The sequence below is a fragment of the Helianthus annuus genome, chromosome 1 (genome assembly GCF_002127325.2).
Source record: "Helianthus annuus cultivar XRQ/B chromosome 1, HanXRQr2.0-SUNRISE, whole genome shotgun sequence".
Taxonomy (NCBI): Eukaryota; Viridiplantae; Streptophyta; class Magnoliopsida; order Asterales; family Asteraceae; genus Helianthus; species Helianthus annuus.
Window position 1 is genome coordinate 94,104,134 of NC_035433.2, and position 17,791 is coordinate 94,121,924.

The 17,791-nt window shown below is 40.3% G+C and overlaps 1 protein-coding gene across 1 annotated transcript; it reads left to right on the top strand.

The window, feature by feature from the left end:
• The first annotated feature begins 3,075 nt into the window (after positions 1-3,075).
• On the top strand, positions 3,076-14,611 carry LOC110930243. The gene is made up of 3 exons (XM_035988454.1): positions 3,076-3,253; positions 3,319-3,741; positions 13,998-14,611. Exons 1-3 carry the CDS (start codon positions 3,076-3,078, stop codon positions 14,609-14,611), a joined length of 1,215 nt encoding a protein of 404 aa, XP_035844347.1.
• The last annotated feature ends 3,180 nt before the right edge of the window (positions 14,612-17,791 follow it).

Here is a 17,791-nt window from a genome sequence, read left to right on the forward strand (position 1 = left end):
TTAGTGAATGTGTTTGGATTCTAAGTTGAGTTTTGATTGATATGATTCTTGAAAGATGATTTATGTATGAGTAGGGGCGGACCCACTTAGAGTGGGTCGGGGTTCCCGGACCCCAATGTTTTTAAAAAAAAAATTAGTACATTCGGTATATTAAATTGTATAAGGACCCCATAAATATAATTAGGTGGACACCATTGAAAGAAAAGGAAACCTGGTGTAGTGGTAAATCCATTTATTTACTAACAAGAGGTTATGGGTTCAATCCTTGTATAGCTCGTTTTTCATGTTTTTTTTTTAAATCTAGTTCAAACCTTGCTATGACCCGACCGAACAAGGACTGACCCGGAAATTTTAACTTTTTGTTATGAAAATTTTAAACACCGAAAAAATGGACCCCATTGAAAAAAATCACAGGTCCGCCACTGTGTATGAGTAAAGAAGATATGATGAATGCTGAACACATAAAAGTGAATTCTTGGAAGTATATGTATGTGTCGTGTGTATATATATATATATATATATATATATATATATATATATATGTATGAACATGTGGGTTTTTGTTTGATTGCTCATAAACGTGTAAGAATGTTGTATGCAATGGGATCAAAATGATTAGATGGATCATTTAAGTAAATTTGATGTTTTGGATCATTTGAAGATGTGATAAATGTATGTTGGATGCATTTAAGTTGATAAATGATGAAGATATGACGATTATGCATTAAGTGCTTGTACATGGATGTTAGTGATGATTTGAGGATAAACATGAAATGAAATGAAATGATATGAGAAAGATGGATTAAAATCAGATTATAAAGTTGGTAAAATTATGTTAAATAATGTGTTTTGATAGTATAAAAGTTATGTCATAAGTTTATTAGCTCTGCATGTTGTACATGTAGCTTAAAAAGTAGTAAAATGGGTGAAATTGCATGATTTATGTGACTTATGTGAAATCTGCACTAATATGATTATTAGCACCTATATATTTAGTAAATAACATGTAGTGTGCTAAAATACGAAGTCGTGACGAATTGGGATGGTTATAGTACGTTTCGGTACAAAACTATGCGTTAAAAACGGTAAAAAATCGGCTTTTAAAGTGATTTTTGCAAGACTGTTTTAAATTAGAATATAAACTAATATTTTTATAATAAATATAAGTATTATATCTTATATTAAGTATCTTTGGTGTTTGGCTAGTCATACGTGAATTCTGACACCAGAAAACGTTAAAATACGCACATTTCAACGTACGTAAAAACGGGTTGTTTAAGGGTGAACTTAATATTTTACAATGTGATATGTTAATTTGAGTATATGCAATGTGATAAATTAAGTGTTGGCATGATGAGTTTGTGCAATGTGATATATTAAGTCCTGGCATGATAATAAGAGTTTAGATTATGCATATGCGTTTGTATGACTAAAACGGTAAACTACGTTAAAAGTCACGTTATGTGTATAACTTTTTTATCGGCCATGAAAATAGTATATAGGTTAACTCGATGAGTTATTTTTTATATAAATGCTTTAAGAATGATAAAATATATAAGTTAACGAAGTACTTGTTATACGATATGCGTCGGATATATCCACAGTTATGTAAATATATTACGAAGTGCCAATCGTAGATATATTGCATATAAATGGATGTGATAACGGATATACCATAGTGAGGTCACCATTAAAATCGTTCTAGTCGTGAAAATTTTACTGTTTTTTGGATTTTGTCTCGTTGAATTAATTGCTTTTGTGTCACATAGATGTTTTTTTTGGCGTTATGGCGTTTCCCAGGACAATTTTTTGGCGTTCATGGCGTTTTACTGGCTCTGATTTTTTCTACAATCTCTATTTTCCCGTTTGGAATTCCGAATATTTAATGAACCAACTCCGGTGTGATCCGTACATGGTGTGCGCCAACGTTCAACACCCCATTTTCCTCATCATAGTTGCTCGCCAACCAATATGAAAGCCGAGTCGGTACACCTCGTACATTGAATTTAAGTATGGAACCAAATCCCATTTTTACAACCTTCTTTTTTGCGCTACATTTAGGTTTTTAACCAATAGCACCAGGTTATTCGGAGACGTCTTTGGTTTAATTTTGGGCCAGTGAACGGCTCATATGGTTTTGAAACCAACGAGCTCGGCGCCCTTGTCATTTTCCTCCTAGTGGATTTACGTCTTTTAGCCTGTAGTTGTTGGGGCACATTGTCAACATCCCCGCCAACATGGTGTGATTAGGCAACTGAAACTAAGATGTACGGTTTTGTTTTACCACAATCACAATTAAAAAAATCACAAAATAACATCATTTTGGTTTTAAAATACTTACTAGTTAGTTTTGTCGTTGCTGGTGGGGACACGAAGTCTTCATCCATGTCAGCAGGGTGTGTTATGGTAGCTGAAATCCCAGATATGCACGTTTGTTATACTACAATCACAATAGAAGAAATAACTGATATTCATTCCTATTTTGAAATTCTTTCTAGTTGGTTTTGCCGTTGGTGGTGGGGACATGAAGTCATCATCCACGTCAGCAGGGTGTGATGGTGCAGCTGAACACCAAAATATACAGGTTTGTTATACTATAATCACAATTAAAAACTGTTATACATTCTTCGATGTAAAACACCTACATGTTGTTTTTGTCGGAAGCAACGGAGACACGAAGTCATCATTTGTCAGTAGGGTGTGACCAGGCAGCTAAAAACCAAAATACACTGTTTGTTATACCACATTTTTTAAAATCTAATATACGTTAATTGTATGAAAACACTTAGACTGGAAGGTATGGGGGCCGGCTGATGCCCGGCTAGGCCCGGCGCCGGACCCCCACACCGCCCCCCTGGGGCTCGGCCCATCACACCCGGCGACCCACAGCCGGGTCAGCCGATCCATTTGTTTTGAAAAGTAGCCGTTGGCAACGGCATTATTTAATAAAAAAAATTCCTTTTTTCTATAAAATCACCCATTTTCACCATTATTTCCCCACTTTCAACCCAAAACCCTCTCACTTTTATACCATTTTCTCCCTACTTTTATAAAAAAAATATCTTTTCACCCACAATGGCTTCTAATCCTTGGTGGCCCTCGTCTTCAGATGACGAAGAGGAGATGTTTTTCGCAAACGCTGTACTACGGGCGGGACAGATTCTAATCCAAGAGGAAGAGGAAGAGGAAGAGGAAGACTTCTCGTCTGAAAATGTTATTACCACACGAATACGGATTAACAGAGACCGCCAAGGTTTTCATTACAAAATTTCATTGTCCTTATTTTTTTAACTCGTACTTATATATTTTATACGACAGGAGCGCACGAGAAATTGGTGAACGATTATTTTTCGGATGAACCACTTTACAACGCCGACATTTTCAGACGCAGGTTCCGAATGAGTCGCCGCTTATTCACACGGATTGCTAATGATTTGGTGGGGCTAGACCCGTTTTTCACGCAACGTCCTGATGCTCGAAATTATGAAGGGTTTACAACGTTACAAAAGTGTACTGCGGCCATTCGCCAACTGGCGTACGGGACAGTGGCCGACGCTTTGGACGAGTACTTACAGATGTCGGCAAGAACTACGCGGGAATGTTTGTATCGGTTTTGCCATAATGTGGTGAAACTGTATAGCAAAAAATATTTGCGGAAACCAAACGCGTATGATGTTCAACAGTTGTACCAAGCTCATGAAGCAAGGCACGGGTTTCCGGGAATGCTTGGTAGCATTGATTGTATGCATTGGGGGTGGCATAATTGCCCGACTGCGTGGCGCGGCCAATATTGTGACAACTCGAATTTGTTGCACGTTCTTGTATTGTTTAGTTGATTATTTGCACAATTAATTGCTATGGTATTATATACATTTTGATGCAATGAATCGTATTGTGTGATTGTGCATGATAGTTTGTTATTATTTAGTTAGACTTGGTAAATATATGAACTTGGTGGTGAAACTGTGAAATTGTTTGAGATGGTGCATCATTATGAAGTATAATAATAGAGGGTGTAAAGAGTCATTAGTGAAACATAAATAATACTTAACCCTAATCCTTCACTAAACCTCACAGAAGAAACCAAAGCACGTACTGTATTCTCTAATCCCCTAGCAATCATCATCACCACCATCATTGGCACAAGACATTCATCACTTTTGATTCCTCTCTTTCTCTAGAATCATTCAAGGTAATTGTTTATTGATTATTGTAATACTTGGAAACCCTAATTGATAGTTTGATTGTATCAATTCTTGATTATTGTGAGACTTGTAAACCCTAGCTTTCATATGATGGTTCTGTGCTTTGATTGATTCTCGATTATTGTGTTATGATGATTGACTAGTCATGCAATCGTTTGTTTGTATGAAGATGTTAATTGTTGAATTGAATTCTGCCATGTAATGTACGAAGTAGGGTTTTTAGAACAATGAATGAAACTGTTGAACGAAGAAACGTAACTGCTTCAATTTCAAAGAACGAATGATTGTAATGTTAGTCAGAGTTTTAATGAATATACTTGTCTGAGTTTCGTAACCCTAAGGTAATTGTCAGAGTTTTAAAGATTGTATGTTATATCCGAACTTTGATAAGGAAATTAAAGTCAGAACTTTATGTGTGTTGTGTCCGGATTATATGTAAATGAAACAAGTTCCGAACTTTAAGTGCCTTTGTCCGAACTTTAGATATAAAGGATCAAGGGTCCGACTTTTTATTGATTCAAGAAGGTCCGAGTTCTTTATCACATGTGTGCTGTCCGAGTTTCATGATAGTGCAAGGGTCCGAGTTTTGCACAAAGGGGTGTTATTGTCCGAGCTTTGGCAAGAGAGTGGATGGTCCGAGTTTTAAGTCCCAACCCAATGGTCCGACTTTTTGTTAACTCACCTGTCCGAGTTTTATTAGAGAACAATGGTCCGAGTTTTTTGTTGTGGGTTGTCTGACTTTTAAACCCCCACATCCCTGGTCCGAATTTCAACCCCAAACCCCCTTTTGGTCCGACTTTTAATCCCCACATCCTCATGTCCGAATTTTAAGTGGAGAAACCTCATTTTTGTTTGTCCGAGATATTGCCAATGGACTTTTGTCCGACTTTTGAACAGGGGAAACCCCCCCCCTCACTTCTTGTCTGAGTTTTAGATAGGGCAAGGCTTTGTGTGATGATAAATTGAAACTATGAATGTATGCTATAACATGTTGAATCTGTTAAGATATGAAGGTCACTTTGCTAAGCCACGAACACTGTTAGATATGATATGTTAAATGTGATTGACTCCGTATGATAACCACGTTGCGTGAATTAACTGTAATACGGTCCTGATTAACTCTGATGCGCATGTGAACTATGCAAAGTGTATTAATCCAGCTATGCGCGGATGTTATTGTTAGATTAATTTGAGAAGCCTTGATGAGAAACAGGGATCGTACTAATGTGATTAACTGACGTATGATGCATGATATCGATTGTCGAACATACTCTGTGGTATTAATTGCATATGAAACATTACGAACATGAACTGATCAAGTATATGTGCTTACTATAGGATTTGATTGAATAATTGCTAGCACATAATTAAGCATACCGAGCAAACCAAGGTGAGTTCACACCCTTACTAAGGCATGGGATTCCCAGGGTTGGGAATGGGATTGAAGGAATAAGGTTGAATAGATTCATACTGACACTATCACTAGACTACCATACCAGCGTCCTCGGTTGTGCAGGACACATACGTAAACCTACGTATGCTTATACTACTTACTGTCCTCGGTTGTGCAGGACACATACGTAAACCTACGTATGCTTATACTACTCACTGTCCTCGGTTGTGCAGGACACATGCGTAAAGCTCACATATGCATATGCTTCTTACTGTCCTCGGTTGTGCAGGACCCCTACGAAAAATCTACATGTACTTATACTTACTACTATCCTCGGTTGTGAAGGATACTCATGTAAAACCTACGTGTACTTATACTTACTACTATCCTCGGTTGTGAAGGATACTCACGTAAAACCTACGTGTACTTATACTTATTACTATCCTCGGTTGTGAAGGATACTCACGTAAAACCTACGTGTATTTATACTTACTACTATCCTCGGTTGTGAAGGATACTTATGGTTACGAATAGTCTAGTGGTTATACAACATGGGAAGCCCCCACCAATAGAACGTACTATCGGCCCAGTAGAGCCACATGTTACATACAAACTTACTATTATGCATTTACTTTCTGTAAACTCGCTCAACTAGTTGTTGATCCTCTGTTACATGCCTTGCAGGTCGTTAGATACATGGAGCTTGCACATGGAGGAGCTGGTCGTTGTGGGCTTGGATCGTGATTACCTTATTAAACACTTATGACATTTCGTACTTAATTATGTTGGGTTTTGATTATACGCTTCCGCTAAACAATGATAACCTACTTATGCTTTGGAACACCTTTCATATGGATTTGGTTTGGTCTAATAGCAATTACTTTTATTATATATATATGTTGTTCTATATGATTGGTGGCTTGATCCTGGTCAGTCACGCTCCCAAGCGGTGATACTCCGCAGGTGGATTTTGGGGGTGTGACAGATTAGTATCAGAGCCATTGGTTATAGAGAACTTGGTTTTAATATGGGAAAACGTTTTTATTAAAACCAGACTATAACCAGAACAATGCTCTCAACGATCCACAACGACGCTTCGCTCCACGTGCAAGACTCAACATCCTAGGTAATAAGGTTTATGTTTATTGCCTACATGCTAGAATTACATAGAACTTTGCTCGTGGTATGCTTAGATTACATTGCTCACTATATGCTATTGCTTGAGAACACCTATGTGCCTACACTTTTCTGTCATCGCACTACTCGCAAACCATTCATACTTATGCTACCTTTACTGTTCGATCATGTCTGGACGTGTTAACATGACTCAAGCCCAGTTGACGGCTCTCATTAACGAACAAGTTGCTGCGGCGTTTGCAGCCGCACAAGCAGGAGGTATAACCTGCTATTCCAGACCTATCCTAGGATGTTAGATCCTACTCTCGTGACCCAACTCTCGCGCTTAACCTTGACCTAACTTTCTCGCGCAACGGGTCAGAACGCACAGCAACCTGTCTGCACATTCAAGAACTTCATGGACTGTCGTCCAAGCACATTCAGTGGCACGGAAGGAGCAGTGGGACTACTCCATTGGTTTGAGAAGCTCGAGTCAGTGTTCGAGATGTGTGAATGCCCTGAGGCTCGCAGGGTCAAGTACGCCACTGGCACGTTGGAAGGAATCGCGTTAACTTGGTGGAACGCGCAAGTACAAATCCTAGGGTTGGCAGCTGCTAACGCCACCCCTTGGAATGAATTCAAAGAATGTATTAAAAAGGAATACTGCACGCGTGATGACATCCACAAGTTGGAAGTGGAGCTTTACCATTTGAAAATGACGGGGTCAGAAATTGAAGCTTATACGAAACGGCGAACGAACTGGCCATCTTGTGTCCAACCATGGTGGACCCTCCAAGCAAGCGTATCGAATTGTACCTCAAGGGTCTAGCCTCGGAGATTCAGAGCCATGCTACATCGGCTAACCTCGACAATATCCAAGACATTCAGCGTCTTGCTCATCGCCTCACGGATCAGGTAGTGGAACAGAACAGGCTGCCTAGTTGTATCAGCACTATTACTACCGCTATCACTTCTGCTACTCCCGCTACTCCTAGTAACAACAAGCGGAAATGGGATGGGTATTCCAGCAAGGGTTCCGCTACCGTTCGGTCTCAAGCACAGCAGCAGCGCAAGAATAGTGATCACCAGAGCCGAGTCAGCCAACTTCTGGTGGTCAGGGGCAGGGTGGATATCGGGGAATTCACCCAATGTGTAACTAATGCAACAGACACCATGGTGGTTAGTGCAACGAGGGACGTTGCCAGAGGTGTATCAAGATGGGCCATGAAGCTAAGGATTCAGGAGCCCACGACCTGCAAATCGGAATCGTCAGCAGCAACAGCAAGCAGAAATCCTATGCAAAGAAAAGATTGTTCGCATTCCTCGTTCTGGTCAAGAACCTCTCGAAGTTCAAAGCGACAAAAGTGGTGTTGTGGTTGGCATCACCTCTTTCTTGAAGGCTCAGAAATGTTTACGGAAGAGTCACACCGCAATTTTGGCTCTCGTTACTGACGTATCAACGAAAGAAAAGAAGTTGGAAGACCATCCAGTTGTACGCGACTTTCCTCAGGTGTTTCCTGAAGATTTACCTGGTCTACCGCCTCATCGTGAGGTCAAACTTCAGATCGAGCTCGCTTCAGGAGCAGCACCCATAGCTCAAGCACCGTATCGTTTAGCTCCAACTGAACTGGAAGAACTATCTAAGCAACTACAAGAGCTCTTGGAAAAGGGCTTCATTCGTCCAAGCTCTTCGCCTTGGGGAGCTCCAGTACTATTCGTGAAAAAGAAGGATGGCACTTTCAAGATGTGCATTGATTACCGTGAATTGAACAAGGTCACAATGAAGAACCGCTATCCTTTTCCTCGTATTGACGACTTATTCGACCAGTTGCAAGGGTCGAGCTACTACTCCAAGATTGATCTAAGGTCTGGTTATCATCAGCTGAGAGTCCGGGATGAGGACGTCTCCAAGACAGCATTCAGAACTCGCTACGGCCATTATGAGTTTCTAGTCATGCCTTTCGGGCTTACGAACGCGCCTGCAGTCTTCATGGATCTTATGAACAGGGTGTGCAAAACCTATCTTGACAAGTTCGTCATTGTCTTCATCGACGACATTCTGATCTACTCCAAGAGTCAGGAGGAACATGAGCAGCACTTACGCCTTATCTTGGAACTTCTTCGAAAGGAGCAACTGTACGCCAAGTTTTCTAAATGCGACTTCTGGCTTCGTGAAGTCCACTTTCTAGGCCATGTGGTGAACAGGGATGGGATTCATGTCGATCCATCCAAGGTAGATTCGATCAGGAACTGGCCTGCACCGCGTACACCAACAGAGATACGCCAATTCTTGGGTTTGGCAGGATACTACAGACGATTCATTAAAGACTTTTCGAAGATCGCACAGCCGCTTACACTGCTGACACAGAAGGGTGTCACCTACCGTTGGGGCAACACTCAGGAAACCGCTTTTTAGTACTTAAAGGATAGGCTTTGCAGCGCACCTATTCTCTCATTGCCAGAGGGCACGGACGATTTTGTAGTATATTGTGACGCATCGACACAGGGGCTTGGTTGTGTATTGATGCAGCGGGATAAGGTTATTGCTTACGCTTCTCGTCAACTCAAGGTTCACGAACAGAACTACACGACGCACGATTTAGAGCTGGGAGCTGTTGTTTTTGCACTTAAGATATGGCGACACTACCTGTACAGTACCAAGTGCACAATTTACACCGATCACAGGAGTCTCGAGCATATCTTCAAGCAGAAGGAATTGAACATGCGTCAACGACGATGGGTCGAGTTACTTAATGATTATGAATGCGCCATCAAGTACCATTCAGGCAAAGCCAATGTTGTGGCTGACGCTCTCAGTCGGAAAGACACTCTACCTAGATGCGTACGAGCCTTGCAGCTCACTATTCAGTCCAGTCTTCCTGCACAGATACGAACTGCTCAGATGGAAGCATTAAAGCCAGAAAACGTCAAAGCTGAAGCCTTACGCGGCTCAAGGCAACGAATGGAACAAAAGGAAGACGGCGCCTACTATGTAACGGGGCGTATTTGGGTCCCACTTTATGGCGGTTTACGAGAGCTTGTGATGGATGAAGCTCATAAGTCTCGCTACTCGATACATCCAGGTTCGGATAAAATGTATCACGACATCAGAACTACATGCTGGTGGCCTAGCATGAAAACCCACATCGCTACTTACGTCGGCAAGTGTTTGGCATGTGCAAAAGTCAAAGTGGAGTATCAGAAACCAGCGGGCCTACTTCAGTAGCCCAAAATACCGCAATGGAAATGGGAAGAAATTTCCATGGATTTTGTTACCGGCCTCCCCAGATCCCAACGTGGGAATGACACCATATGGGTGATCGTGGATCGACTCACCAAGTCTGCACACTTCCTGGCTATTAAGGAAACGGATAAGTTCTCTACTCTCGCAGACGTTTATCTTAAAGAAGTTGTTTCGAGGCACGGGGTGCCCACCTCCATCATTTCGGATCGGATGCACGATTCACGTCAGAGCTATGGCAAGCGATGCACAAATCTTTTGGCTCACGATTAGACATGAGCACAGCATATCATCCTCAGACGGATGGGCAGTCTGAGCGAACGATCCAGACTCTTGAAGACATGCTTCTGGCATGTGTTATTGATTTCGGCAACGGCTGGGAAAAACATCTCCCTTTGGTGGAGTTTTCGTATAATAACAGTTAGCACACCAACATACAAGCCGCTCCATTCGAGGCATTGTACGGACGTAAATGCCGGTCACCTCGCTGTTGGGCAGAGGTGGGGGATAGTCAGATCACGGGTCCAGAGTTTGTAGTGGACGCCACGGAAAAGATTGCACAGACACGACAACGCATGGCGGCAGCACGCGACCGTCAGAAAGCCTTTGGAATTTCAGGTCGGGGACCGGGTTTTACTTAAAGTCGCACCCTGGAAGCGTGTGGTTCGTTTTGGCAAACGGGGCAAACTAAATCCGTGGTATGTCGGACCGTTCGAGATCATTGAGAAAATAGGCAAAGTGGCCTACAAGCTAAACCTACCAGCTGAACTCGGTGCAGTTCACAATGTATTTCACGTGTCGAATCTGAAGAAGTGCCTGTCAGATGAGACCCTCATAGTTCCTTTTAAGGAACTCACTATCGACGAGCGGTTGCAGTTCGTCAAGGAGCCAGTTGAAATCACGGACCGGGATGTTAAGGTCCTCAAAAACAAGAGAATCCCTCTTGTTCGAGTTCGTTGGAACTCCAAACGTGGCCCAGAGTACACCTGGGAACGCGAAGACCAGATGACAGAAAAGTACCCCTAATTAATCGAAACCAATGCAACCACTGCTGAGGCTAAAGCTACTACTACTGAATTTCGGGACGAAATTCCAAATCAACGGGGGGATGATGTGACACCCCAGGAAGACCAGTGAACAATACAGCTTACCTAGCTTCCTCAGCGAGTGCGTACCAAATTTCTGGACGAAATTTCTGTTAAGTTGGGGATAATGTGACAACTCGAATTTATTGCACGTTCTTGTATTGTTTAGTTGATTATTTGCACAATTAATTGCTATGGAATTATATACGTTTTGATGCAATGAATCGTATTGTGTGATTGTGCATGATAGTTTGTTATTATTTAGTTAGACTTGGTAAATATATGAACTTGGTGGTGAAACTGTGGAATTGTTTGAGATGGTGCATCATTATGAAATATAATAATAGAGGGTGTAAAGAGTCATTAGTGAAACATAAATAATACTTAACCCTAATCCTTCACTAAACCTCACACAAGAAACCAAAGCACGTACTGTATTCTCTAATCCCCTAGCAATCATCATCACCACCATCATTGGCACAAGACATTCATCACTTTTGATTCCTCTCTTTCTCTAGAATCATTCAAGGTAATTGTTTATTGATTATTGTAATACTTGTAAACCCTAATTGATAGTTTGATTGTATCAATTCTTGATTATTGTGAGACTTGTAAACCCTAGCTTTCATATGATGGTTCTGTGCTTTGATTGATTCTCGATTATTGTGTTATGATGATTGACTAGTCGTGCAATCGTTTGTTTGTATGAAGATGTTAATTGTTGAATTGAATTCTGCCATATAATGTACGAAGTAGGGTTTTTAGAACAATGAATGAAACTGTTGAACGAAGAAACGTAACTGCTTCAATTTCAAAGAACGAATGATTGTAATGTTAGTCAGAGTTTTAATGAATATACTTGTCTGAGTTTCGTAACCCTAAGGTAATTGTCTGAGTTTTAATGAATATCCGAACTTTGATAAGGAAATTAAAGTCAGAACTTTATGTGTGTTGTGTCCGAATTATATGTAAATGAAACAAGGTCCGAACTTTAAGTGCCTTTGTCCGAACTTTAGATATAAAGGATCAAGGGTCCGACTTTTTATTGATTCAAGAAGGTCCGAGTTCTTTATCACATGTATGCTGTCCGAGTTTCATGATAGTGCAAGGGTCCGAGTTTTGCACAAAGGGGTGTTATTGTCCGAGCTTTGGCAAGAGAGTGGATGGTCCGAGTTTTAAGTCCCAACCCAATGGTCCGACTTTTTGTTAACTCACCTGTCCGAGTTTTATTAGAGAACAATGGTCCGAGTTTTTTGTTGTGGGTTGTCTGACTTTTAAACCCCCACATCCCTGGTCCGAATTTCAACCCCAAACCCCCTTTTGGTCCGACTTTTAATCCCCACATCCTCATGTCCGAATTTTAAGTGGAGAAACCTCCTTTTTGTTTGTCCGAGATATTGCCAATGGACTTTTGTCCGACTTTTGAACAGGGGAAACCCCCCCCCCCTCACTTCTTGTCTGAGTTTTAGATAGGGCAAGGCTTTGTGTGATGATAAATTGAAACTATGAATGTATGCTATAACATGTTGAATCTGTTAAGATATGAAGGTCACTTTGCTAAGCCACGAACACTGTTAGATATGATATGTTAAATGTGATTGACTCCGTATGATAACCACGTTGCGTGAATTAACTGTAATACGGTCCTGATTAACTCTGATGCGCATGTGAACTATGCAAAGTGTATTAATCCAGCTATGCGCGGATGTTATTGTTAGATTAATTTGAGAAGCCTTGATGAGAAACAGGGATCGTACTAATGTGATTAACTGACGTATGGTGCATGATATCGATTGTCGAACATACTCTGTGGTATTAATTGCATATGAAACATTACGAACATGAACTGATCAAGTATACGTGCTTACTATAGGATTTGATTGAATAATTGCTAGCACCTAATTAAGCATACCGAGCAAACCAAGGTGAGTTCACACCCTTACTAAGGCATGGGATTCCCAGGGTTGGGAATGGGATTGAAGGAATAAGGTTGAATAGATTCATACTGACACTACCACTAGACTACCATACCAGCGTCCTCGGTTGTGCAGGACACATACGTAAACCTACGTATGCTTATACTACTTACTGTCCTCGGTTGTGCAGGACACATACGTAAACCTACGTATGCTTATACTACTTACTGTCCTCGGTTGTGCAGGACCCCTACGAAAAATCTACGTGTACTTATACTTACTACTATCCTCGGTTGTGAAGGATACTCACGTAAAACCTACGTGTACTTATACTTACTACTATCCTCGGTTGTGAAGGATACTCACGTAAAACCTACGTGTACTTATACTTACTACTATCCTCGGTTGTGAAGGATACTCACGTAAAACCAACGTGTACTTATACTTATTACTATCCTCGGTTGTGAAGGATACTCACGTAAAACCTACGTGTATTTATACTTACTACTATCCTCGGTTGTGAAGGATACTTATGGTTACGAATAGTCTAGTGGTTATACAACATGGGAAGCCCCCACCAATAGAACGTACTATCGGCCCAGTAGAGCCACATGTTACATACAAACATACTATTATGCATTTACTTTCTGTGAACTCGCTCAACTAGTTGTTGATCCTCTGTTACATGCCTTGCAGGTCGTTAGATACATGGAGCTTGCACATGGAGGAGCTGGTCGTTGTGGGCTTGGATCGTGATTACCTTATTAAACACTTATGACATTTCGTACTTAATTATGTTGGGTTTTGATTATACGCTTCCGCTAAACAATGATAACCTACTTATGCTTTGGAACACCTTTCATATGGATTTGGTTTGGTCTAATAGCAATTACTTTTATTATATATATATGTTGTTCTATATGATTGGTGGCTTGATCCTGGTCAGTCACGCTCCCAAGCGGTGATACTCCGCAGGTGGATTTTGGGGGTGTGACAAATATACGCGAGGTGATCACGGCTATCCAACCGTGATACTTGAAGCCGTGGCATCACAAGATTTGTGGATATGGCATTCTTTCTTTAGTCTCCCTGGTTCACTCAACGACCTCAACGTGTTATACCAATCGGCGATCTTTACCGATGTCGTTAATGGAACCGGTCCGGACACACGTTTTACAGTTTCTGGGGTTGAGTATAGACGTGGGTATTATCTTGCTAACGGGATATATCCATCTTGGTCTACAATTGTAAAGACTATTCCATATCCCGAGGACGAAAAAAGGAAAAAATTCGCCGAGCGTCAAGAAGCTGCAAGAAAAGACATCGAACGTGCTTTTGGTGTCTTACAAAAAAAATGGGCCATCGTTGCACAACCGGCACGTGCGTTCACACCAAAAAGGTTGCGTCTTTGTATGTACGCTTGCATTTTGCTCCATAACATGATTATTGAAGACGAAGGTCGGGCGATTTGTGAGTATGATGAGAATGCATCTTGGAGGAACACTGTCCCGGTTGATCCCCCACAACAGGATTTAAACTCGTTCTCGCTAACAAACGACTTCACGCATGCAAACCTTCAACAAGATTTGGTAGAACATATTTGGAACAACGTTAACATGGTGGACGGTGATGGAGCCGAAGACGAAGACGAGTAGTGTATTTGTTTTAAATTTTTAAATCTAGTCTTTTTTTTTCAAATTTTAGGTGGCGTAATTTTTTTATTTTTTAGGTTATGTAATTTTTATTTATGTTATGTAATGGATTTTATTATCTTTCTTTATGTAGTATTTTTATTTAAATGTTGAATACTTTTTATAAAGTTAAACAAATAAAAAATAAACAATAAAACTTAAACAAATAAAAGTTAAACAAATAAAAAATAAACAATAAAACTTAAACAAATAAAAGTTAAACAAATAAAATGAATTAAACAATAAAAAAATATGTGGTGGGGCCTCATCCTCCATCCCCCTCCATCTTCAAATTGGCTCATCACATGCTAGCCGCCTACGTGGCGCCTACGTGGAGGCTCATCCCCGTGGGGATGAGCCAAACCATACCTTCCAGTCTTACTAGGTGTTGGTACTTTCTTTTCACCGATAACTGCTTTCCCTTTTTCCGCAGAGTAGCCGCTAATATCCATAGAGCTTGGTGTGTTGTTTCCCGATGGATTTCTTCCTTCATTTCGCTCTTCTCCGTCTGGACATACAACATATTTTGTTAATATAAAATATAAAAACATCATATTTTTTATTTTTATACACGGTTAGGTTTCATTACATACGCATTCTGACGAAAGGATCTTGCATAACAAAACAATATTTTATGCATTTGGTTTTACTTTTTTGTTTTTACTTTAGCTATACCTTCTTCCCCTATGTTTTCATTATCTGAATTACTCAACGGGATGCTTTGTTGAATTGTATCATGGAAGGCCTTTCCCATTTTGTAATTTGGTATTCGGCCACTTCTCATAACTAAAATTATGTGTTTTCACAATTAATCAAAAAAACCAGCAGCGAACACTATAGATATAACACTGCAAAACACTATAAAACACTACATCAAGATATCAAACAATTTATGACATTAAATTCATCTCATAACACTACAAAGCAATGTCAAACACTAGAAAGCATATTAAAACACTGCAGCAAGATATTTTATGGTGTCTTACTATACAGTTACCAGGTTAAACAGTTTAAACACCTTATGACATTAAATTCATCTTATAACACTACAATTATTATATAATACCATATAATCCTTTTATAACACTACATCCACCATTCAACACTTCATAACACTCTAATACGTATATAACACTACAAAATCCTTTTATAACACTGTGTAACACTACACTTATTATTTAAAGCCTCTACCACAATGAAAAACACTTCATTCAGCATTTATCACTATATAACACTATATATCCATCATATAACTCTGCATACTCATCAGACCACTAACCATAGGCCACAATCAAAACCCTATAGCTAATGATGCCATTTCTAGAACAGTACAAGCATTAACAGACACTATAGATCACCATTAAATTGACTTAAAATCAAAACCCTAGTAAAATACAAACTTGGTTTGGATATAGTTGTTTTCCTCTTCCGTTTTACACCCATTGTGATGTTTGAAGCTTCTTTTGACTCCATTAAACATTTTGTAGTGCTCAATTTGGATCGTTTCCCTAAAAAACGCCGATTATGTTATGGAACCCTAGAAATTATAGGACGATAGACGATGAGCAAGAAATGTGGATTACTTTTATGACACCACACGGTTTTTGGATTCTGATCTTCTTCCATATTTTCGGATTCGTAGAGGGAGTAATCGCTAAAAATTAAGAACTTGATAGCGGCTGTAGTTTGTGTAGGATACGGTTACCTTATTTGAAACATATAAAAAGACACTATTACCCCTAAAATTTTCAAATTAGTCCAAATAATTAAAACACAATTTACTATTTGGTCCCTCTTGATCTCAACTATTAGATCAAAGATCTAATGGATTAAAACACTTCTCACAAAACAACCCCTTCTTACACTATCCCTACCCTATACACTAGAACCTATAAAATATATACATATATATATATATATATATATATATATATATATATAAATATCTAGAACTGTGATAGTAACTCGTTAAGCAGGTTTGGCGAACCCTTTGAGCGGGTTAAACTCCAAGAAACAAGATAAAGAAGAAGAACAAATTCACTTTAATTTTCTGCTTAAATTCTTTAGGAATGAATGCAAGGTACATTAAATAAAGAAGCAAAACTGAAATGTTCCTAAAAACATGGAGATAATGCAAACACTAAGGCTATAGGGTGTGGTCATGACCCTTATGACCACCATGACCCTCCACGTCAGCGCCATACCACCCACCTCTAATCCACCGTCTAAAACCAATACCCTAAGGGTGTTGCCATGGTTTAATCCATGCAAACCATGGTGGATCATGCAAGGGGGTGGTGTAGCCTTCCATTCATGTTCCTACGTGGCGAATCATGTCCCATCCATGACCCCCACACTCTTTATCCTAAAAGGAAACGTGGAAATGTGGCCTATCTTAATGCACTATCATGCAAATGAGACTAAATAAAATCCTAAAAGATGCACTAAATTAAATGTGGAGTTGGAGTGGGTCTTCACGGGTCGGGTCGTATAAACTCCTCGCTCCTTCAAATCGTCCTTGTCCTCAAAGATGGATCCATTTCTTCTCCATGAGAGCACCATGGGGGTCGCCGTTCGAATTTCCCAATAGCATTCGGTACAGTCTCGATGCAACGCCACGGATATAACCAATGTGGTCGCCACTCTCAAGGTTCGACTCTACCTTCGCTTAGTTACTCTAGCAATGGTTTCTTGATTCGGGCCAGTGTAGAATGAACCACATCTCGGCAGTAGGTTGAAGATGTATAAAAATTATGTGCATCTCTTCTAGGTGAAGCATAGAAATTGACAAAATGCTTCAGAGGTGTCGTCTCATGAACATTAGCTGAACCAAGGGTATCCATGATAACCATTATAACAACCTATGAGGTGTCATTAGGAGGGCATGACTTTACTTGAGCGACTGGTTCAATAGACAGGTTAAATGACAGTGACGGTATTGGTGGTGGGTTTTGTACTGGTGGCTGGTTTGGTGTCGGTGGTGGTGCATGTGAGTGTTTCGGGTCGTTTGTGGCGAGTGTTGTCGTGGGCGGCTGGGATGGTACATGAAGTGATGTTTTAGGAATGGTTTTTCTAAAGGGAGCGAATTGGTCTTGGGTCAGTTGGAATGGTAGTGGCGAGAGTGAGTTTGTTCCAGAAAAGGGT